The sequence below is a fragment of the Kogia breviceps genome, chromosome 1, assembly GCF_026419965.1.
Source record: "Kogia breviceps isolate mKogBre1 chromosome 1, mKogBre1 haplotype 1, whole genome shotgun sequence".
NCBI classification, from domain to species: domain Eukaryota; kingdom Metazoa; phylum Chordata; class Mammalia; order Artiodactyla; family Physeteridae; genus Kogia; species Kogia breviceps.
The window spans coordinates 165,257,819-165,282,822 of NC_081310.1; the positions used below are offsets into that span (position 1 = coordinate 165,257,819).

The 25,004-nt window shown below is 38.1% G+C and overlaps 1 protein-coding gene across 1 annotated transcript in view; it reads left to right on the forward strand.

The window, feature by feature from the left end:
• ZSWIM5 (zinc finger SWIM-type containing 5) overlaps positions 1-25,004 on the forward strand; it is a 281,277-nt gene that overhangs the window by 252,085 nt on the left and 4,188 nt on the right. Inside the window, exons 9-12 of the mRNA XM_059042702.2 lie at positions 1,053-1,313; positions 1,528-1,663; positions 2,514-2,671; positions 24,585-24,748. Of these exons, the coding sequence (XP_058898685.1) occupies positions 1,053-1,313; positions 1,528-1,663; positions 2,514-2,671; positions 24,585-24,748 (719 nt within the window). The remainder of the gene's footprint in view (positions 1-1,052; positions 1,314-1,527; positions 1,664-2,513; positions 2,672-24,584; positions 24,749-25,004) is intronic.

Below are 25,004 nucleotides of genomic sequence, written 5' to 3' on the forward strand. Positions count from 1 at the left end.
GTGTATACCTTGCGTAATACTCTCATGTTCCCCTTGAACATTCTCCTTTATGGTGGTTTTGTACCAAATTTACAAAATAGAAATAAAAGGGAAGTAATTTAATAAAGTCTCAAAGTAGCAAGGACTTGAGACAGAACTGATTCTTCTTTCCTTTATGCTATCACTGTATTGAATACATACATCTATTACAGTATTTAGCACACTGCATTACAATTTGTTTACAAGTAAGTATCTCTTACTAGACTGTCAGGTCCCTGAAAGCAGAAATTATGACTTATCATTGTGATCCTAGCACTTAGGGCAATAACTCCCATTTAATAGTCTTCTGTAAATATTTAACCAGATGGAGGAAGGGGAAAGGAAAGAAATTAAGACTTTGGCTTTTAAACCTGTGCTCTCCTCCTGAAACTTTGAACCCAAAGGTGGAACATATAAAGTAATAATAACATAAAAGTTGCAAATGTCACAAAAGTAATAGTTTAACTGGATGGATTTAGATTTCTGTGGGTAGAGATACAAGGGGTGGCCCCAATGCAAGGTAGGGGCTACCCTGTCTTCCCTCTGATCCCCTGAAAAAGGACTCATCATCTTTGGTCTGTTTCATCTGCACAATGACACTTACATCTTGAAAACCTGAAGTTGTATTTGGGGTTTATTTACCACAGACATACACTGAGCTCCTTCCACATACCAGGCCCTGGAGATGCCTCAGGCAGTAAGATAAAGTCTCTTTCCTTTAAGGTTCTTACATTCTAGTGAAGAGACAGACACAAAAAATAGATAATTATAGTATTATGTAACATTCTAGCAAAAGATTAGTATGACTGTATTCTTCCCCATCTGGCCTAGCCAGATAATGCATTAGGAAGGAGTTAGGAATTTTTGTAACGCTGTGTAACCTTTTTTCAGTATATTTGTCTTACTGTTCTGGTGTTTGACTCAGCTTCCCTGTGTTAGCTCTTGACCAAGCTGTATTCCAAAGTGTGGGGGGAAGAGAGGCAGAAAAATCCATGGGGCCTGACCTACTGAATCCGGTGCCCTGTTGTCCTCAGATATGAATGAAAGCAGAGCCCCTGTGTACCAGCATGTGCCTGTGGCTGCAGGCTGCCCAGACAGCAGTGAGTCCTACCTGTCATTGGCCATGGAAGTTGCTCTGATGGGGATGGGTCAACAGAGGGTGATGCCTGAAGGCCTCTACGCACAGGACAAGGTGTGCCGTAATGAGGAGCAGCTCCTGAGTCGACTCCAGGAGCTGCAGCTGGATGATGAGCTAGTGCAAACACTGCAGAAGCAGTGCATCTTACTCCTGGAAGGTAAGTAGAGAAGGGGCTATTGTCACCAAGTCTTAGGCCTGTGACTCTGGGTTCCCCTGTCTAACAGAGCACAGGTACAGCAACATTTTTGACATTAAAGTGAAGTGAAGGTTCTTATGGCTAGCAAACACATGTGGGATCCTAAGGCTCAAGTCCAGGCAGACAAATAAAAGCATACAGATAAATAACTGGCTGGCTTATATTCTTCCTGCAGGAGGCCCCTTCAGCGGTCTGGGAGAAGTCATCCACCGAGAGAGTGTTCCCATGCATACCTTTGCCAAGTATTTGTTCTCAGCTCTACTGCCTCATGATCCAGACCTGTCCTATAAATTAGCCTTACGTGCCATGAGGTGGGTAGCCCTTTCCTAGCCCAAATGCCTCCACTAAACCAAAAGTCTGAGATGTTCTTTTTCTTTGTTTGTCTCACTTTCTTCTCTTTCACTCTTTCTCTATTCTATTGGACCTGCCATCAGCCTGCCCTAAAAAGGTTCAGATATTTTCATATGATCTAGGATTCCTATCTGGGATGCCTTGCTGGTGACACACTTGCTCCCTGGCTGCATTCTCAATGAACTATCTGAGGATGTCTCTGAATTTTTAACAGATACGGAGCACCCAAGGCCTGAGTCTCTGTTCTGGGGCCACTTTGGCAGCTTCACAAGGGGTATGAGCCTCTCCATACCTACCTGATAAATGGTTCCCAGGCATAGGTCACCAGATACATCTGGGGAAGTAGAAGTAAGTCTTTCTATATCAAGACTTGAGAACAATGAGCTATGGGCATCCTGTTTCCAGACTAGAATAGGATCCTTGGTTCAGGCAGGTGGACCTCTAGGATGCAGCAGAACATACAGAAGAAGAATTTTAGTTAGGCTGTAAGGCTGAGAAAGCTCCTCAGCTCAACCAAAAAGGACTGCTGAGGATTACTTGGCATATATTTCTTATGCTTTTAAAAATAATCTTATGGTTTTTGAACTGTCTTTCAAATCCATTTGCAGTAAGAACTATTCAGCTTGAGTTCTACAAGTGCTCAGGCACTCACCTCATATAAAGTATGGTACCATAGGTTTTAAAACTGTCAAAGTTCTTCATTAACCCTTTCCTGCCCAATTCCTCCCCAGCAAAGAACAAGCTGCTCTAAGGTGGCTCCAAATGGCAAGGGTCTGGGTGATAGCTTATGACTCTCCCTGGGTCTTCTAGGTTACCTGTTCTAGAAAACTCAACTTCTGCAGGCGACACTTCCCACCCTCACCATATGGTATCTGTGGTGCCCAGCCGTTACCCTCGCTGGTTCACGCTTGGACACTTGGAATCACAGCAGTGTGAACTGGCCTCCACCATGCTGACTGCTGCCAAAGGTGAGCATAGAAAGACCTAAGGCTCCAGCACCCCCAGTATGCCTGCCCAGTCATGGCCTATCAAAGGCTTAGCCTGCTGTCTTCTGAAGAAGAGAAGCTGTCTGTCCTCCCCTAAGCACTTATAGTGATAGGGATCCTCACTTTGATTACTGCTATTAGAATGAACACCTGAGTCCAAGCCAAAGTTCTGCTGTAGTTACTAATTGTAGGACTCTGAGTACAGAGAATGAGATCATCTTTAAGGTAACTTCTAAATCTAACCTTCCATATGATAAAGTCACTTTACATTTCTAAGCCTCTGGTTTAAAAATCTATAAAATGGGGATCATTGTCAATGACCTGTCAGCTTCCCAGGGCCATTGGAAGATCTACTGAAGTGATGGAGCTCCAGATCTCTTTACAGATACGAGAGTTTATGATTTTTCTAGGGCCCCTGGTCAAAAGATAGGCAGTCCAGAGTGACTCAGGCTTTTAAGCTCACATACTCCATGTCAGTTATGTAGGTTTTATCACAAAGAGAAGTGAAAATAAGCCCTTGAGAAGTTATAATAAAATACTAGCTTCCATGGACTATGAATATTTTTCTGATACCAGGAAACTACATGAACTTTTAAAAGCAATTTTTAAATTTAAAATTACTTTATGTTGTGTCTTCTTATTGCAAAAAAATGCATGCTCATTGTAGAAAAGATAAAAGATACAGATAAATCAATATAAAAATGATCAAAAAACCAATACAAAAATTGAACAAAATATGATCAGGCAGTTTACAGAAAAGAAGATACAGATGACTTTTAAACAGTTAAAATGCCTGGCCTCACTTGAGAAATACAAATTAAAATTACCCTGAGGGCTTCCCTGGTGGCGCAGCTGTTGGGAGTCCGCCTGCCGATGTGGGGAACGCAGGTTCGTGCCCCGGTCCGGGAAGATCCCACATGCCGCGGAGCGGCTGGGCCTGTGAGCCATGGCCGCTGAGCCTGCGCGTCCGGGGCCTGTGCTCCGCAATGGGAGAGGCCACAACAGTGAGAGGCCCGTGTACCACACCAAAAAAAAAAAAAAAAAATTACCATGAGATAACATTTTTCACAAGTCTTATTGGCAAAAGTATAAATTTGACAATAGTCATCCATGTCGGAAGTGGGGGTGGCAGCGGCCTGGCATGGAGTGTCAGATTCCAAGCAGGATAAGGATGACTGCAAATCCAGGATGCTCAATGACCTCAAGCACAAGAAATATGGAGAAAATTATACCAAGGCACATCATAATAAAATTGCTTAAAACCAGTGATAAAAGGGAAAATCTTACTGAAAAGCAACTAGAAGGAAAAAATACACATTACATAAAAAGGACAAAAGGTAAGTATGAGAGCAGGTTTCTCATTAGAGGCAGTGCAAGCCAGAAGACAGTGGAGAGAAATCTTTAAAGTACTTTTTAAAAAAACTTTTGATCTAGAATTCTATACCAGTGAAAATATCTTTCAAAAACAAAGGTGAAATAAAAATATTTTCCAGACAACCACAGTTGCATTAGAAATCAATAATAAAAAGATATATGGAAAATCCACTGAAGTTTTGGAAATTAAACCACACACTTCATATAACTCACTGGACAAAGGGAAAATAACACAAGAAAATTAGAAAATATTTTAAACTGAATGAAAAAGCACAACATATTAAAATTTGTGGATTGGATCTAAAGCTTTACTTAGCAGGAAATTTTTAGCACTTAATACCTATATTGGAAAAGAAGAAAGGTTTCAAATCAGTGATCTCAGATTCTGCCTTAAGAAGCCAGAAAAGGAAGAGCAAATGAAACCTAAAGTAAGCAAAAGAAAGGAAATAATAGAGATCAGAACAGAAATCAATGAAATAAACTATAGAAAGACAGACAAAATCAATTAGACAAAAAGCTGTTTCTTTGAAAAGATAAATAAAATTGAAATCTTTGTCCAGACTGATCAAGAAAAAAATGAGAGGGCTTCCCTGGTGGCGCAGTGGTTGAGAGTCCGCCTGCCGATGCAGGGGACATGGGTTCATGCCCTGGTCTGGGAAGATCCCACATGCCGCGGAGCGGCTGGGCCCGTGAGCCATGGCCACTGAGCCTGCGCGTCCGGAGCCTGTGCTCCGCAATGGAAGGGGCCACAGCAGTGAGAGGCCCGTGTACCACAAAAAAAAAAAAAAAAAAAAAAAAAACAAGAAAAAATGAGAATTACCAATATCAAGAATGGGAAAAGTGACATCACAACAAATTCTAAAGGCATTAAAATGATACTAAGGGAATATTATGAATAACTTTATGCTAATAAATTAAACAACATAATGAAATAGACTAACTTCTTCATAGACGCAAGCTACCAAAGTTCACTCAAAAATAAATAAGAATTAGCTAGGTATATACCCAAAAGAATTGAAAACATGGACTTAAACAGATTATTTGTACACCAATATTAATAGCAGCACTATTCACAGTAGCCAAAAGTTGGAAATAACTCAAGTATCCATCAACAGGTGAATGGATAAACAAATGGAGTATATGCACACAATGGAATATTATTTAGCCATAAAAAGGAATGAAATTCTGATATATGCTACAACATGGATGAGTCTTGAAAACATTATGCTAAGTGAAATAAACCAGACACAAAAAGACAAACGTTGTATGATTTCACTTACATGAGTTACCTAGAATAGCCACAGTGAAGAAATAGCAATAGATGCTAAGCTAGTGGTTGAACATTTGATGAGGAACAGGATATTTACATAGTTTCAAAGTATCTCTCTACAAATTTGGGATGATGAGAAAGTTCTGGAAATAGTGGTGATGGTTGCACAACAATGTGAATGTCTTTAATGTCACTGAATTGTACGCTTAAATGGTTAAAATGGTAGATTTTATTATGCATATTTTACCACAGTAAAAAGAAAAGAATAAATAGAAATGAATTTCAAAGAAATTGAATTGGTAGTTAAAAACCTTTGAAAGAAAAGAAAGAAAATCCAGGACTAAATGGTAAATTCTACCAAACATTTAAGGAAAACATAACAATTCTGTATAAACTCTTGCAGAAAATTGAAGAGGAGGAAATACCTCCCAGCTTAGTCTATAAAATCAGCATTATCCTGACACCAAAATCAGACAAAAACTATTATAAAAAAGAAAACTCAATAATATCTCTCATGAGCATGGGTGCAAAAATTCTTAATAAAAATTTTAACAGATTGAATCCAATAATGTATAAAAAAGGATAATATGTTGTAATAAGTAGGGTTTACCCCCAAGAATTCAAGGCTGGTTTAACATTCAAAAATCAATCACTACTTCACCATACTAATAGAGTAAAAAAGAATACCCATATGATCATCTCAGTAATATGGAAAAAGAACCTAATAAAATCCAAAATTTATTCCTAATAAAAACAATTAAAACCCTCAACAAACTAGGAATAGAAGAGAACTTCTTCAACATGTTAAAGGGCATCTATGATACAGCTACCCTTATACTTAATGGTAAAAGATTGAATGTTTTCTTCCTAACATCAAGAACAAGGCAAAGATGTTTACTTTCACCTCTTCTATTTCAATATCATACCGATGATTTTAGCCAGTACAATAAAACACTAAAAAGAAGTAAAAGCTATCCAGATTAGAAAGGAAGAAGTAAAACTGTTTTTATTCTCTGATGACATTGATTGTCTATGTAGAAAATCCTATGGTATCTACAAAAAGCTATTAGAACTAATAATAGATTTAGCAATGTTTCAGGGTACAAGATCAATATACAAAAATCAATGGTATTTCAATATACCAGCAACAAACAATCAGAAACTGAAATTTTTTAAATTATCATTATAACATCAAGAAAACATGAAATAAAGAAGAGAAATTAAAGAAAACCTAAATAAATGGGACATACTGCACTCATGGATTGGAAGACAGTATTATTAAGATGTTGATTCTCTACAATTTTATATACAGATTCAGTGCTATCCAAATCAAAATCCTAACAGGCTTTTTGGAGTAGAAATCAATAATCTGATTCTGAAATTTGTATGGAAATTCAAAGGACCTAGAGTAGCCAGAAACAACTTTGTGAAAGAAAAATAAAGTGGGACAACTAACACCACCTGATTTCAAGACTTATTATAAAGCTGTAGTAATCAGCAAAGGGTTATTGGTGTAAAGATACACAAATAGATCAGTGAAAGAAAATAGAGTCCCAAAACAGATCCACATATATTTGGCCAATCTATTTCAATAAAGGGGCAAAGCCAATTCAGTTGAAGAAAATGAAGGTCTTTCAACAAGTGGTAAAACATATACAAAAATTAGCTCATGATGGATCAAGGACCTAAATGTAAAGGCTAAAACTATAAAACTTTTAGAAGAAAACACAGGACAAAATCTTTTTCATTTTTAGTTAGGCAAAGATTTCTTAGATACAACACTAAAAGCACAATCCATAAGAGAAAAAAATTGATAAATTGGACTTACCAAATTAAGAACTTCTGCTCTGTGAAAGTCACTATTGAGAATGAAAAGATAAGCCACAGAGGGGGAGAAATATTTGCAAATCACATATTTCATAAAGGACTTGCATCCAGAATATGTAAAGAACTCTCAAAACTCAATAATAAGAAAATGAACAACTCATTTTTTTTTTAATGGAAAAATATCTGAAAAGACACTCCACCAAAGAAGATATTCTGCTGGGAAGTAAGCACATGAACATGCTCAATATCATTAGTCCTTAGGGAAAACCACAATAAGAGAACCACAATAAGAGAAAGGCTAAAATTTAAAAAACAGAAAGCAACTGTAGTGAAGACTGACTGTAGGAAAGACTGGCAAGGATGAAGAGCAACTGGAGCTCTTGTACATTGCAGGTAGAAACATAAGTTGTACAACCACTTTGGTAAACCATTTGGCAGTTTCTTAAAAAGTTAGACACCTACGCATATGATCCTTCCATTCCACTCATAGGTATTACCCAAAAGAAATGAAAGCATAGATCCATACAAAGACTTCAACATGAACGTTCATAGTAGCTTTATTTTTAACCAAAAACTGGAAACAATCTAAATATCCATCAGCAGGTAAATGGATAAAAACTGTGATATAACCATACAGTAGAATACTACTCAGTAATGAAAAGGAACGAACTAGTGATACATACTACAACATGGATGAATCTCAAAATAATTAGGCTGAGTGAAAGAAGCCAGACCAAAGAAAAAACAGTGCCTATTGTATTATTCCATTTGTGTAAAATTCTAGAAATGCACACTATGGTGACAGAAAGATGATCATCAGTTTCCTGAGAATGGGAGCTGGGGCAGATAAGGATGGAAGGGAAGAAGGCATTACCAAGGGTCCCAAGGAAACTTTGGGGCAATGGATATGTCATCAGTAATGGGTCAAGTCACAATCATATATTACCTAACAGGAAGGAATAAGAATTCAGTATCACTTCTTTTATATTACACCAAAAATGCAAACCTTCATCTAATCATGAGGAAACATTAGGCATACCCATATTGAAGGACATTCTACAAAATAACCAGTCTAATCTGCAAAGGTGTCAAGGTTATGAACGTCAAGGGAAGACTCAGGAATCTTTCCAAATTGTCAAAGGCTGAAGAGTCATGACAAACTAAACGTAACACACAATCTTGTATAAAATCTTTATATGTGTTTATACAAGATCACGTGTTGCATTTAGTTTGTCATGTCTCCTTTGATGGTAGTAATACATCAATATAAATTTTCTGATTTTGATAGTTATGTGGCAGGTATGTAGAAGAGTGTCCTTGTTTGCCAGAAATAGACTGCAGAGTACAAGGAGTGATTGTGTATCAAATCAGTTACTTACTTTCAAATGGTACGGGGGGGAAGAAAATTACGATGCTTGTAGTATTCTTGAAACTTCTCTTTGAGTTTGAAATTATTTCAAAATAAAAGAAAACATTTTGATAAAACATTGTGTTTGCAAAGGTGTAGAGTGGGAGTATAGATTGGTAATCCTTTGTGGAGGGCAATTTGGCATATCTATCAAAATTACAATGTACATGTCCTTTGACCCAGCAATTTCACTTCCAAGATTTTATCTTACAAACATATTTATACAAATGTGAAATGGTATTTGTACAAAGTTATTCACTCCAACATTGTTTGCAGCTGTAAAATACTTGAAACATTCTAAATAGCTATCAATAGGAGACTGATTAAATATATTACTTTAGCTCCAAAATCTCTTAACATGAATTCCCAAACCTGAAAAACTTTGAAAATCCAAACTTTTTTCTAAGTTAACAGCAAAACCTGGCCTCAGCTGATATGAAGCATTAGTTGCCTCTCAGCATCCTTACCAATCACAGACATCTCTGCTGTTCACTAATACTGTTTGCCTTTTTCATTTAGATGGTTGTTATTTTGTCAGTTTGAGTTTAATTGCCCTGTAAAAAATGCCCAGAAGGGCTTCCCTGGTGGCACAGTGGTTGTGAGTCTGCCTGCCAATGCAGGGGACACGGGTTCGTGCCCCGGTCCGGGAGGATCCCACATGCTGCAGAGCGGCTGGGCCTGTGAGCCATGGCCTCTGAGCCTGTGCGTCCGGAGCCTGTGCTCTGCAATGGGAGAGGCCACAACAGTGAGAGAACCACGTACCACCCAAAAAAAAAAAAAAAAAAAAGCCCAGAAAATTGCAGATACTCCTGTGGGTAAGAATAAGAAGCAAAGGAAGCATCTGTCATTAACAATAGCACAGAAAATAGAGTTAGTGCATAGTTTGATCAGGTATGTCTATGAGACATCTTACTGAAGAATAAGGTATGGGAATTAACACCACATATGACTTGAAATAATAGAAGGACAAAGAGTTGAAGTTTTACAGGGACAACAATGACCAGAACTAATGAAGAACAGAAATTGTTCAGAGGGCAAAAAATGAAGATATTGACACGACCATGATTGAATGGATTCAACAATGAAGCAATGTGAATATGCCACTGACTGGTTTGTTGTTCATGAAACAAGCTAGATTATGCCATGGAAGACTGAACCTTTATGGTGAGTATAGACTGTCAGAAGATTGGCTGCATGGGACTTCCCTGGCTGTCCAGTGGCTAAGACTCCACATTCCCAATGCAGGGGGGCCAGGTTTGATCCCTGGTCAGGGAACTAGATCCCACCTGCGCAACTAAAGATCCCACATGCCGCAACAAAGATCCCTCATGCTGCAACTAGGACCCAGTGCAGCCAAATACATAAATAAATTTTTTTTAAAAAAAGGAGATTGGCTGCAGAAATTTCAGAAGCATCACGGTATAAAATATCTGGACAACTATGATGAAATAGCTTCTTTTCATGAAGAAGATGAAAATTATATTGACAGTTTGTTAAGGTAATTTTTAATGAAAAGCTTAGTCTCAAACATGTATATATGGTGGATGAAACAGCTTTGTTCTGTTTTCTTTAAAAAAAAATTAACAATGATTGATGAGCAAACAAGAGGTTTTAAGGACTCTAAGCACAGGTTGAAAGTTCTGGGATGTGCCAATGCAGCAGACAGGTAAAGCTAGAAAAAGCCAACATCCACAATGGTTCAAAGTCATTCAGGGAATTCCCTGGCAGTCCAGTGGTTAGGACTCCATGCTTTCATTGCCATGGGCCCAGGTTCAATCCCCGGTCAGGGAACTAAGATCACACAAGCCGTGCAACGCAGCCAAAAAAGAAAAAAATGTTCACGATTTATTTGTTAGTATGTAAACAAAAAAGCATGGGTAATCAAAGAGATGATTTCTACCTGACTTAATAATCTGTACCAATGGCATGAGCTTATTGCACACAAGCTGGAATGGAAGAAAACTATACTCATTCCTGGACCGCTGTTCCACACACATGCCTCCTGAACTTCTTGTGACCAAGAAATTTTACTCCCAGGGAAGAGCAAATATAAATATTTGTTTGTTTTCATACTAGATACTTGCAGCAGGTAACTCCCAAGTCTTTCTAAGAGAGTTATTGTAGAAGCTTGTTCAGGTATACCTTAATTATGCCATTTACACAGTTGCTGATACTTGATAAATATTTTGCAGAGACTTTGGCTTTTAAAGTGAAGTTGTATATGAAGATATTGAAGGATTTTGTGTCACTAATGAGAAGATATATAGTGTCATTACTTAACACTAAAAGTTAATAGGCTAAAAGTCTAAAGTCACCAACCTTGCTACTCAAAGTGTGGTCAGCAGACAAGCAGCATAAACATGACGTGGGGGACTTCCCTGGTGGCGCAGTGGTTAAGAATCTGCCTGCCAATGCAGGGGACATGGGTTCGAGCCCTGGTCCGGGAAGATCCCACATGCCACGGAGCAATGAAGCCCGTGCGCCACAAGTACTGAGCCTGCACTCTAGAGCCAGCGAGCCACAACTACTGAGCCCATGTGCCACAGCTACTGAAGCCCATGCACCTAGAGTCTGTGCTCTGCAACAAGAGAAGCCCGTACAATGAGAAGCCCACACACCGCAACAAAGAGTAGCCCCCACTCACCACAACTAGAGAAAGCCTTTGCACAGCAACGAAGACCCAACACAGCCTAAATAAATAAATAAATAAATAAATAAAACATGACTTGGAGGGGCTTTCCTTGTGGCGCAATGGTTAGGAATCCACCTGCCAGTGGAGGGGATACAGGTTCGATCCCTGGTCCGGGAAGATAACTACATGCTGCAGAGCAACTAAGCCCACACGCTGCAACTACTGAAGCCCGTGCGTTCTAGGGCCCACATGCCACAACTACTGAGCCCGCATGCTGCAACTACTGAAACCCATGTGCCTAGAACCCGTGCTCCTCAACAAGAGAAGCCACTGCAATGAGAAGCCTGCACACAGCAACAGAGTAGCCCCCGGTCGCTGCAACTAGAGAAGGCCCGTGTGCAGCAACAAAGACCCAATGCAGCTAAAAACAAAAACAAATACAAAAAAACAAACATGACTTGGAAGCTTGTTAGAAATGCAAATTCCCAGACCCAACTAACTCTAGACCTACTGAATCAAAATCTCTGTGGGTATAGCCCAAGAATCTTATACTTTAAAAAATTCTTCAGATGACTTTTATGCCAACTAAGGTTGTAGAAGCACTGAGTTACAACAAGCTGACATCAAAAAAATACTGAATATTACAAGTTATATATATTATATATATATATACCTGTTGTACATTCCTTGCAAGATAGAAAAATTGCTAAAATAGTGTTAACCCAAATAAGCATGAGGCTAGTAATGATGACAATGATGAGATGTAACACAGATGAAAAATAATGTCCATAGACAGTATGGGGGAAATGTATGAGCAGTTAATTGGCCTTGAATAACATGCATTTATCAGTGAAAAGGGGATTATTGCTGCTTACTTAATTGGAAGAGACTGCTTATATAGAAATCTATGTTAATGAGACACATTATCCTAGAAGTACACCTTTTTTAAGGCCATCTATTGTAGTTGCTTCATCATTAAAGAATCTGTATCCTGGCCCATCATTAAATATCCAACTCTAATCTTTGGTGACAATAATAGCAGTGCAGATGAAGCCTTTTGTCCAAGATCCTCAAGAAACCAGATGGAAGAAGTATTTACTGTATGCATATGTACAGATACTTAGCTTGGTTTGAGGTTTAATTGAATGTTTTCCTTAGAAATAAAAGAGTACCAAGTATTTATGGTCTGTATCACACTATTTCATTCATCAGTTTGTTACTGTATCAGAAAACTACAATACTAATTTTGCTATTTATCCTACCTAGTGTGAATATTCATACTTTCACTGCACAATTAGTAATGTGTTTAATTATGGAATGCTGCCTCAGACCTCCTGTATTATATACAATATATGTACAAATTATCTGTATATAACTTAAAAAAATAATGAATTCCAAATGCATTCCAAACCCAGAGGTTTTGAATAAGCAGTTGTGGACCTATACGTACATAGATGGAATACTATGCAGCCGTTTAAAAGAACAAGAATCTCTATGTACTGATATGGAATAATTTCCAAGATATACTGATAGATGTAGGGAAAAAATGACGTGTAAATCTGTATATACTATGCTACCATTTGTGGATTTTTTTTAAAGGAGAGGAAATAAAGTATTTCCTTGTTATGCATAGAATATCCTGGAAGGTAAAACAAAAACTATTGGTTGTGTACTGAGTTAGAATTGGATGAATGTGGGTCAGAGGTAAGAGGGAGAAAGAATTTTTCATTATTTACCTTTTGTATCTTTTCAACATTGAACCATGTGAATATTTCCAAAATTTTAAACTATAAATGTAAAAAGAAACATCTCAAATTGAAATGCAAAAATAAAAAAGAATGGGGGTGGGGGAACCCAGAACAGAATATCTGAGAACTGTAAGACAATTACAAAAGATATATTTTGGGTTGGCCAAATAAGATGTTATGGAAAAACCTGAATGAACTTTTTGACCAACCCAATAACATATGCAGTACATTCTGTGATACCCAAAGGAGAAGAAAGAAAAGAGCAGAGGAAATATTTGAAGTAATAATAGCTGAGAATTTTCCAAAATTACTGACAGAAACCAGAACACAGATCCAGGAAGCTCAGAGAACACCAAGTAGGATGAATAACAAAAAGTTTTCTCCTAGCCATGTCCTATTCAAACTGCAGAAAATCAAAACCCAGGAGAAAATCTTGAAAGAAGACAGAGAACAAGACAACCTTACCTATAGTGAAACAAGGATAAGAATTACATCAACTTCACTTTATAAACCATGCAAGCAAGAGGGAATGAAGTGAAATATTTAAAATGTTGCAAGAAAAAACCACCAACCTAGAATTCGGTATCCAAATAAATTAGCCTTCAAAAGTAAAGGAGAAATAAAGACTGTTTCAGACAAAGGCTGTAGACAATAAATTGCAAGAAATCCTTCACAGGGAAGAAAAATGATATAGAGCTGAAACTCAAATCTTTGTGAAGAAAGGAAGAGTGTTAGAGAAGGAATAAAGGTAAAATAAATCCTTTGGGTTTTTAAAAAAATTCTTAATTGAACTAATAGATAACTGCTTGTTCAAAATAACAGCAATGTATTGTTTTACTATAGCTTAAAGATAAATGAAAGCAATGATGTTATAGACAAAGGGAAGAATTGGGAATACTATTATAAGGTACCTTATGAAGTGGTATAGTTATTTGAAAATGGACTTAGATTAGTTGTAAATGTATACTGCCACTCTAGGGCAAACACTAAAGTAATTTTTTGAAGAAATAGAATCATGGTAAGAGAAAATTGAATTATGTAAAATGCTCAGTTTAAAACAGAGAAGGCAGAAAAGAGGAAAGTTTGTTTATTTGTTTTTTTGTGTTTTTTTGCGGTACGCGGGCCTCTCACTGTTGTGGCCTCTCCTGTTGCGGAGCACAGGCTCAGTGGCCATGGCTCACGGGCCCAGCCTCTCCGTGGCACGTGGGATCCTCCCAGACCAGGGCACCAACCTGCGTCCCCGGCAGACTTTCAACCACTGTGCCACCAGGGAAGCCCTGTGTTTTTTTTTTTAAAGAAAGAAACAAGCACAGTGAATAAAAGACAGTTACAAATATGGTAGATGTTAATCCAAATATATCGATAATAATTTTAAATGTCTTTTAAATGGTCTAAATACACCAATTAAAAGACAGACTAGAGAACTTACATAGTAAAAATTATTTCAATTTTCTTGATTTATTGTAAGTTTCTTTGTGGTAATAATCCCTCTCAGCATATTTTAATGACATATGCCTAGTGACTAATCAACAAACACTAGTCTATAATAGAAACGATGGTTGACCTACTGCATTTACATGGCTGTAGGGATATTTATGAAGTATTTATCACCAATGCCACTTGCTAGCAATTACTCAATTTTCCATGTCTGCATAATTTTAATAAATTTTGTATCCCAAAAGAGAATGACTGCTTCCTCCCCCAAGAATTTACAGTAGAATTTTTTGCCTTCTTGTTTATGGGGAAAAAAAATGAAAGGAAATTTTGAGATTAAAAAAAAAAACAGGGCTTCCCTGGTGGCGCAGTGGTTGGGAGTCCGCCTGCCAATGCAGGGGATACGGGTTCGTGCCCTGGTCCGGGAGGATCCCACGTGCCGCGGAGCGGCTGGGCCCGTGGGCCATGGCCGCTGGGCCTGCGCGTCCGGAGCCTGTGCCCCGCAACGGGAGAGGCCACAACAGTGAGAGGCCCGCGTACCACAAAAAAAAAAAAAAAAAAAAAAAAAAAAAAAAAACAGACTGGAAAAGAAAGTTAATTCCCTGGTGGTCTGGTGGTTAGGACTCCATGCTTCCACTGCAGGGGGCCCAGGTTTGATCCCTGGTTGGGGAACTAAGATCCTGCAAGGCACATGGTTCGGCCAGGCGGGAAAAAAAAAACAGACAGACTGACAGTGGATTAAAAAAAAAAAAAAAAAAAAAAAGACCCAACTATATGTTATCTACAAGAAACCCAGTTTAAATATAAAGACACAGATAGAGTGAAAGTAAAGGGAAGGGATCGATGACCTAAATATAAGAGCTAAAGCCATAAATTTCATAAGAGAAAACATAGGAGTAAATCTTTATGACCTTGGATATGGCAATAGAGTCTTAGATTATGATACCAAAAGCATGAGCAGCAAAAGAAAAGAATAAATTGGGCCTCATCAAAATTAAAAACTTTTGTTCATCAAAGGACATTATCAAGAAAGTGAAAAGACAACTTAAAGGATGGGAGAAAATATTTATAAATTGTATATCTGATAAGGGCTTAACATACAGAATATATAAAGAACTACAACTCAACAACAAAACGATAAACAACTGAATTTTAAAGTGGGCAAAAGACTTGAAGAGACAGTTCTCCAAAGAAGATACACAAATGGCTTATAAGCACATGAAAAAAAACCTCAGCATCATTAGTCATTAGGGAGATGCAAATCAAGATCACAATGAGATACCACTTCACACCCACTAGGATGGCTTTTTTTTGGCCACGCAGCGCAGCCTGTGGGATCTTAGTTCCCGAAGGACTGAACCCAGGTGCCCTTGCAGTGGAAGCGTGGAGTCCTATGGTGAGGATATGGAGAAATTGAAATCTTTTTACATTGCTGGTGGGAATGTAAAGTGATTCAGCTGCTGTGGAAAATAGTGTGATGATTCCTAAAATTTTTAAATAGAATTAACATATGATCCAGTAATTCCACTGCTAGGTATATGCCCAAAAGAATTGAAAACAAGGACTCAAAACAGGTACTTTATACGCCAATGTTCATTGCAGCATTATTCACAATAGCCCAAAGTTGGAAACAACCCAAGTGTCCATCAGCATATGAATGGATAAACAAAATATGGCGTATACATACAATGGAATATTATTATTGTCATTAAAAAGAAATGTTCTGATAACATGCTACAACATGGGGTAAGCTTGAAGACATTATGCTAAGTGAAATAATTCAGACACAAAACAAATAATTATTGTATGATTCCACATATAGGTCTAGGATAGGCAACTTAATAAAGATAGAGAGTAGAAGTTACCAGGGGCTAAAGGGAGAAACAATGGTGAGTTACTGCTTAATGAGTACAGAGTTTCTGTTTAAGATGATAAAAATATTTTGGAAATAGATAGTGCTGGTATTTACACAATGAATGATATTTTACAATGGTGAATATGATTAACACCACTCAATTGTACAATTTAAAATAGTTAAAATAGCAAGTTTTCTTATATATATATATATATTTTACCACAATTAATGGATAGGCAATGTTAAAATAAGCAAATACACCCTAAGTACAAATACTGAACAGCACTGGGCTTCATTTATATCCTGTACCTTTAGGCAGATATTTAACTCTTCTGTGACTGAGTTTGTATGCTTTACCTTTCCATATATTTTGAACTAAAAACAGTGGCCACGGCTTAAACAAATAAACCACACATATGACGTGTTGTCAACACTCTGGCCCCCACTTTCCATACCTTGGAGACTCACTATCAAACCAGCTACACTGAAAGCAGGAAGAGTTTGGAAAAGATATTCTCTCAGGAAAGCATGCATACTAGTTGAGGCAGTTTGTTATTTTCATCTTAAAAACTGTTTCTTAACCACAGTCAGATTCCTTAAACAACAACTAAGTAAAGTATGGAGAAAGGTATACCATGTTAACACAAATCAAGAGAAAGCTGGAATGCCTATGTTCATCAAACAAAGCAGACTTCAGTACATGGGAAATTATTAGGGATAAAGAGGGGCATTTCAGGGCTTCCCTGGTGGCACAGTGGTTAAGAATCCACCTGCCAATGCAGGGGACACAGGTTCGAGCCCTGGTCCGGGAAGATCCCACATGCCGCGGAGCAGCTAAGCCTGTGCGCCACAACTACTGAGCCTGAACTCTAGAGCCCGCGAGCCACAATTACTGAAGCCCACATGCCTAGAGCCCATGCTCCACAACAAGGGAAGCCACCGCAATGAGAAACCCGCGCACTGCAACAAAGAGTAGCCCCCACTCGCGGAAACTAGAGAAAGCCCATGCACAGCAACGAAGACCCAATGCAGCCAAAAATTAATTGATTAATTAATTTTTAAAAAGAGGGGTATTACATAGTGATAAACGGGTCAGTTCTCCAAGAAATCATAATAATCCTTAATGTATATGCATCTAACGACAAAGAATCAAAATATATGAGGCAAAAAACTGATAGAACTGCAAGGAGAAATGGACAAATCCACTGAGAATTCACAATACCTCTATCAGTAATTGATAGATCAGTCAGGCAGAAAATCAGTAAGGTATACTTGAACTGAACAGCACCATCAATTAACTGGATCTAATTAACATTGATAAAATACTTCTCAAACAACAATAGAATACACATTCTTTTCAAGCTCACATGGAACTTTCACCAAGATAGACCACATTTTGGACCATAAAACACACCTCAGTAAATTTAGAAGAATAGAAATCATACAAAGTATACTCTCAGGTCACAGTGGAATTAAACTAGAAATTAAAAACAGAAGGATAACTGAAAAAAATCCCCCAAAATATGGAGTTTAAACAACACACTTCTAAGTAACACATGGATCAAGATGACATCTTGAGAAATTTTTAAATATTTTGAACTAAATGAAAGTTAAAATACAACTAATCAGAAATGTAGGATGCAGTGAAAGCAGTGCTTGGAGGGAAATTTTATAGCGTTAAATGCAAATGTTAGAAAACAACCAATTATTGCAACCAATAATCTATTACCTCACACCTGTTAGAATGGCTATTATCAAATGATAAGAGATGTGGAGTGCACTGTTGGTGGGAATGTAAATTGGTATAGCCACTCTGGAAAACAGTATAGAGGTTTCTCAAAAAATTAAAAAATAGAAATACCATGTATGGTCCAGCAATCCCACATCTGGGCATATATCCAAAGGAAATGAAATCACTATCTCAAAGAGATATCTGCACTCCCATGTTAATTGCATTGCAGCATTATTCACAATAGCCAAGATTTGGAAACAACGTGTCTGTTGACAGATGAATGGATAAAGAAAATGTAGTATATATACAGACATGTACATACGCACATCCATACACAATGGAATATTATTCAAACATAAAAAGGGGACTTCCCTGGCGCAGTGGTTGAGAGTCCGCCTGCCAATGCGCGGGACACGGGTTCGTGCCCCGGTCTGGGAGGATCCCACATGCCGCGGAGCGGCTGGGCCCGTGAGCCATGGCCACTGAGCCTGTGCTCCGCAACGGGAGAGGCCACAGGGGTGAGAGGCCTGCGTACCGCAAAAAAAAAAAAAAAAAAAAAAAAACACATAAAAAGGAAATCCAGTCATTTTGCAACTTTGAGGACATTATGCTAAGTGAAATAAGTCAGAGAAAGACAACTGTATGATCTCACATATGTGAGAATCTAAAAAAAGCTGAACTGTAGAAACAGATTGGTGGTTGATGGGGTAGGGGATGGGGTGATGTTGGTCAAAGGATACAGACATCCAGTTATATGAATAAGTTCTGGGGATCTAATATGGTGACTATAGTTAACATGGTGACTATAGTTAACTGTATTGTATACTTGAAATTTGCTAAAAGAGTAGATCTTAAATGTTCTTGCCTCAATGAAAAAAAGAAAAAGGTAACTGTGAGGTGATGAATATGTTAACTAACCTTATCGTTTGCAATAAATATATCAAGTCACATTATACACCTTAAACTAACACAATATTATATGTCAATTATGTCTCAATAAAGGTGAGGGGGAATAAAATAAAATAAGCTTCCACCTTAGAAAACTAGAGAAAGAAGAGCAAAGCTGGCAGAAAAAAAAAAAGATAATAAAAATTAGAGCAGAAATCAATGAAACTGGAAATAGGAAAACATGAGAAAATCAAAGAAAGAAAAAGCTGGTTCTTTCTAAAGATCAATAAAACTGATAAACTTCTAGCCAGGCTAGCCAAAAAACAAAAACAAACGAATTTAAAAAGATGACATAAATTACTAATATGTTAAATGAAAAGAGGGGCCATCATTATTGATCCATGGATGTTAAAAGGATAATGAAGGAATATTATGAAAAACCGTATTCTCTAAAATTTGATATCTTAGATGATAAAACGGACCAATTCCTTGAAAAACACAATCTACCAAAACTCACACATGGAGAAATAAATAATAAATAAATAAATCTAGGCCTATATCTGTTAAAGAAATTGAATCAGTAATCTTCCAAACAGAAAGCACTTGGCCCAGAAGATTTCACTGGTGAGTTCTATCAAATACTTGAAAAAAATGATACGAACTCTCTGCAGTCTCTTCCAGAAAATAGAAGAAGAGAGAACACTTCCTAACTCATCCTACGAGCCCAGCATTACCTAATACCAAAACCAGATAAAGACAGTACAAAAAAGGAGAACTACAGACTAGTATCACTCATGGACATAAATGCAAAAAATCCTCAACAAAATATTAGCAAACTGAATCCAACAAAGTGTGAAAAGAATTATACACCATGACCAAGTGGGATTTACTCCAGGAATGCAAGGCTGATTCAGCACTTGAAAATCAATTAATATAATCCATCACATCCACAGGCTAAAGAAGAAAGATCATATGATTATACTAATAGACACAAGAAAAAAACATTAACAAAGGCCAACACCTATTCATGATTTAAAACAAAATAAAACAAAACCTCTCAGCAAATTAGGAGTAGAGGAGAACTGATTCAACTTTATAAAGAACATCTAGAAAGAACCTCCAGCTACCATCATACTTAATGGAGAGAACATAGATGCCTGAAGATCAGAAATAAGACAAGAATGTCACCTCTCACTACTCCCATTCAACATTATACGGGAAGTCCTAGCTCATGCAATAAGACAAGAAAGGAAAGAAAAGATATATAGGTTGGAAAGGAAGAAATAAAAATGTCTTTGTTTGCAGATGACTTGATTGTCTATGTTAAATCCCAAAGTATCAAGAATAAACTGGAACTAATGACTGACTATGGTAAGGTTGTAGGATACAAGGGTAATATACAAAAGTCAATTGCTTTCCTATATACCAGCAATGAACAGTTGGAATTTTAAGTTAAAAACCACAATACCATTTACATTAGGACCCCTCAAAAAAGTACTAAGAAAAATCTAACAGAATATGTACAAGATCTATATGAGGAAAATAAAACTTTGAGGAAAGAAATAAAAGAAGATCTAAATGAATAGATATTCCATGTCCATAAATAGGAAGACTCAATACTGTTATTATGTCAGTGCTTCCTAACTTGATCTATAAATTCAGTAGTACAGTCTCAACCAAAATCCTAGCATTTTATTTTGTGGATATCGATAAACTCTCTTTGTATGGGAAAGCAAAAGACCTAGAACAGCCAATACAATATTGAAGAACAAAGTTGGAGAACTAACACCATCTGACTTCAAGACAATATAAAGCTACAGTAATCAAATAGTGTGGTATTGGCAAAAGAACAGACAACTAGTTCAATGGAACAGAATATAGAGCTCTGAAATAGACCCACACAAATATAGTCAACTGATCTTTGACAGAGGAGAAAAGGACAGTCTTTTCAACAAATGCTGGAAGAACTGTACATCCACATTTTAAAAAATGACACTGACCTTACACCTTTCACAAAAATTAATTCAAAATGTACAGACATAAAGGTAAAACACAAAATTATAAAACTTCTAGAAGATAACACGGGACCAAATCTAGGTGACCTTGGGTTTGGCAATAACTTTTTTTTTTTGGCCACGCCGTGCAGCTTGTGGGATCTTAGTTCCAGGACCAGGGATCGAACCTGGGCCCCCTGCAGTGGAAGCGTGGAGTACTAACCACTGGACTGCCAGGGAATTCCCAGCAATAACTTTTTAGATACAACACAAAAATTACAATCCATGAAAGAAAACATTGATAAGTAGGGCGTCATTAAAGTTTAAAACTTATGTGAAAAACACTGAAAAGATAAGCCACAGGCTGGGAGAAAATATTTGCAAAACAATATCTGATAAAGGACTTGTATTCCCAAATATACAAATAACTCTTAAAACTCAACAATAAGGAAAACAAACAACTGAATTTTAAAATGCACTAAAGACCTGAACTGATGCCTTACCAAACAAGATATATAGATGGCAAACAAGCATATAAAAAGATATTCAGCATGATATGTCATTTGGGGAATGCAAATTAAAACAAAAGCTAGATACCACTACATACCTATTAGAATGGCTAGAATCCAAAACACTGACAACACCAAACACTAGTGACGATGTAGAGCAGCAGAGTAGCTAGTCCTCAGGGTTCAGGCTACAGGTGAGGTTTAGGGTTCAGGGTCAGGGTTGGAGCTAGGGTTAGGGTTAGGCCCCTGTGAGGCTTAGGATCGAGATTGGGGTACGGATACGTGTTAGGGGGAGTGTACGTTCCAGGGTATGGGTTATCGTTAGGGTAGGCCTCAGGGTTCAGGCTACTCATTCATTCCTGGTGGGAATGCAAAAGGTCCAGCCACTTTGGAAGACAGTTTGGCAGTTTTTTTACAAAGCTGCACATAGTCTAACCATATGATCCAGCAATCATGTTCCTAAGTATTTACCCAAATGAGTTGGAAACTTATGTCCACACAAATGTTTATAGCAGCTTTATTTGTAATTGCCAAAAACTGGAAGCAACCAAGATGCCCTGCAGTAGGTGAATGGATAAACAAACTGAGGTAGATCCATACAATGGGATATTATTTACCAATAAAAAGAAATGAGCTACCCTTCAATAAATGGTGCTGGGAAAACTAGAGAGCTACATGTAAAAGAATGAAATTAGAACATTCTCTAACCCTATATACAAAAATAAACTCAAAATGAATCGAAGACCTAAATGTAAGACCAGAAACCATAAAACTCCCTGAAGAAAACACTCTGACATAAATTGTAGCAATGTTTTTTTGGATCTGTATCCTAAAGGAAAGGAAATAAAAGTAAAAATAGGGGCTTCCCTGGTGGCACAGTGGTTGAGAGTCCGCCTGCTGATGCAGGGGACACGGGTTCATGCCCCGGTCCGGGAGGATCCCACATGCCATGGAGCGGCTGGGCCCGTGAGCCATGGCTGCTGAGCCTGCACGTCCAGAGCCTGTGCTCTGCAACGGGAGAGGCCACAACAGTGAGAGGCCCGCGTACCGCAAAAAAAAAAAAGTAAAAAGTAAAAATAAACAAATGGGACCTAATTAAACTTAATGCTTTTTGCACAGCAAAAGAAACCATCAACAAAATGAAAAGATAACCTACTGAATGGGAGAAAATACTTGCAAATAATGTGACCAATAAGGGGTTAAATCCAAAATATATAAACAGCTCGTATAACCTAACATAAAAAAAACAAAACAACCTGATTAAAAGATGGGCAGAAGACCTGAATAGACATTTTTCCAAATGTCTATTTGGAATGCTCAACAGACACATAAAAAGATGCTCAATATCATTAATCATCAAAGAAGTGCAAATTAAAACCACAATGAGATAATCACCTCACACCTGTCAGAATGGCTGTCCTCAAAAAAAACACAAATAACAAAGGTTGGCGAGGATGTGGAAAAAAAGGAACCCTCGTACACTGTTGGTGGAAATGTAACTTGGTGCAGCCACTGTGGAAAATGATATGGAGAGTTCTCAGAAAACTAAATATAGAAATACGATATGACCCAGCAATTCCACTCCTGGGTATATATCCAAAAAATATTAAAACACTAATTCAAAAAGATACATGTACCCGAGTGTTCATAGCAGCATCATTTACAATAGCCAAGAAATGGAAGCAACCTCAGTGTCCATCAACAGATGAATGGATAAAGAAGAGATGGTACACCACCTAGAGGGGTGGGATAGGGAGGGTGGGAGGGAGACGCAAGAGGGAGGGGATATGGGGATATATGTATATGTATAGCTGATTCACTTTGTTACACAGCTGAAACTAACACAACAATGTAAAGCAATTATACTCCAATAAAGATGTTTTTAAAAAAAGGAAGAGATGGTATAGATAGATACACAATGGAATACTGCTCAGCCATAAAAAAGAACAAAATTTTGCCATTTGCAACAACATGGATGGACTTGGAGGGTGTTCTGCTAAGTAAATTAAGTCAGACAGAGAAAGACAAATATTGTATGATAGCACTTTTATGTGAAATCTTAAAAAATACAACAAACTAGTGAATATAACAGAAAAGAAACAGACTCACAGATATAGAGACCAAACTTGTGGGGAATTCCCTGGTGGTCCAGTGGTTAGGACTCGGTGCTCTCACTGACAAGGGCCCGGGTTCAATCCCTGGTCAGGGAACTAAGATCCCATGAGCCGCAAGGTGTGGCCAAAAAAAAAAAAACAGCGTGTATTAAATGTTTTAATTGTTTTTAAAGATGATAGAAGAAAAAAAGGTAATCTCTCAATCCTGACACCCAAAGATAACTACTACTACTAAGATGGTGTTATAATAAATATTCTCAGGTATTTCCTGTTCATATATGTGTGCACACACATGCTGTACACACACAGACTGCTACTTATCTTTTTTATATAAAAGTACAATCATAGAATATTAACTATACACAAATTTTTTATAATTCCCCCAACAACCTTAAAAGGTTATTGTTTCCATTACTTCCATGAAGTAACTGATCTGGTAAATGGCTGAACTAGGTTCACTTCCCAATGTACTTTACTCGAAAGTCTGTATACTCTTACCACTGCACCTCTTGGTAAAACATAAGACCTACTTTTTGTTCTATCTTTACTTCACATTTTACCCCCTCAGAAGATACACCAATCTTTCATATACCCTACTGCCATTATACAGTGACCTTCACATCATATGGTACACATGGCATTCCTGCAATGTATTCCTTAACTCTGTGCACTCATACTTGCCTACTGGATAGGAAGTGGTGGCCCAGCTCCTTTTTGCTCCAGGGAGCTGTACTGAGGAACAAACTATAGGACTGGCATACTTTTTTTAGCAATAATGTGGCTTCCTTCTCCTGTATAAGTAGCTCTCAAAATTCAGGTGTTCGAGAAAATGACTTCTGGGACCTAAAGATCCTGAGGGAAAAGAGCGTGAGGGGTAGAGGCAGATGAAAAGGTGGAGAGAGGTGAATTCATGTGGGTGCCTGGGGAAGGAAGGAGCCTCCAGTGGGTTCAGTGGAGACAGAGCTTGACCACCCAGAAGAGATGGTGGCCTTCAGAAACATTCAGTGCATTGATAGCCACCAGTTCAACCAGTACCTGTTGTGATCAGCTGACTGTTCAGGGAAGCTTTAAAGAAGACCTTGTCCCTGCCCCTTCTCTCGGCACCTGTAGGAGACACTCTGAGGCTCCGCACAATCCTGGAAGCAATACAGAAGCACATTCATTCGTCCTCCCTCATCTTCAAACTGGCCCAAGATGCATTCAAGATTGCTACACCCACGGACAGTAGTACAGACAGCACCCTGCTCAACGTGGCCCTGGAGCTGGGGTTACAGGTATGGAGGACAAGTGGGCCATCCCCACTTTAGACTTCTGGCCTAGTGACAACTGGTAGAAGATAAGATCCCATGGGGACTGGAGTGGGCATGGGCCAGGACTGGTTCTTTCTCTGTCCCCAGGACACAGCTTCTAGGCTAGACACAAGGTAAGGACTCAACACTGGCCTCTGTTTTGAAGTTAAGGCCAGTCAAGCAGTGTAGCCTTAGGCTCCACAGGGTCCCCGTCTTCTCCCTACCCCACCCCCATTCCTCC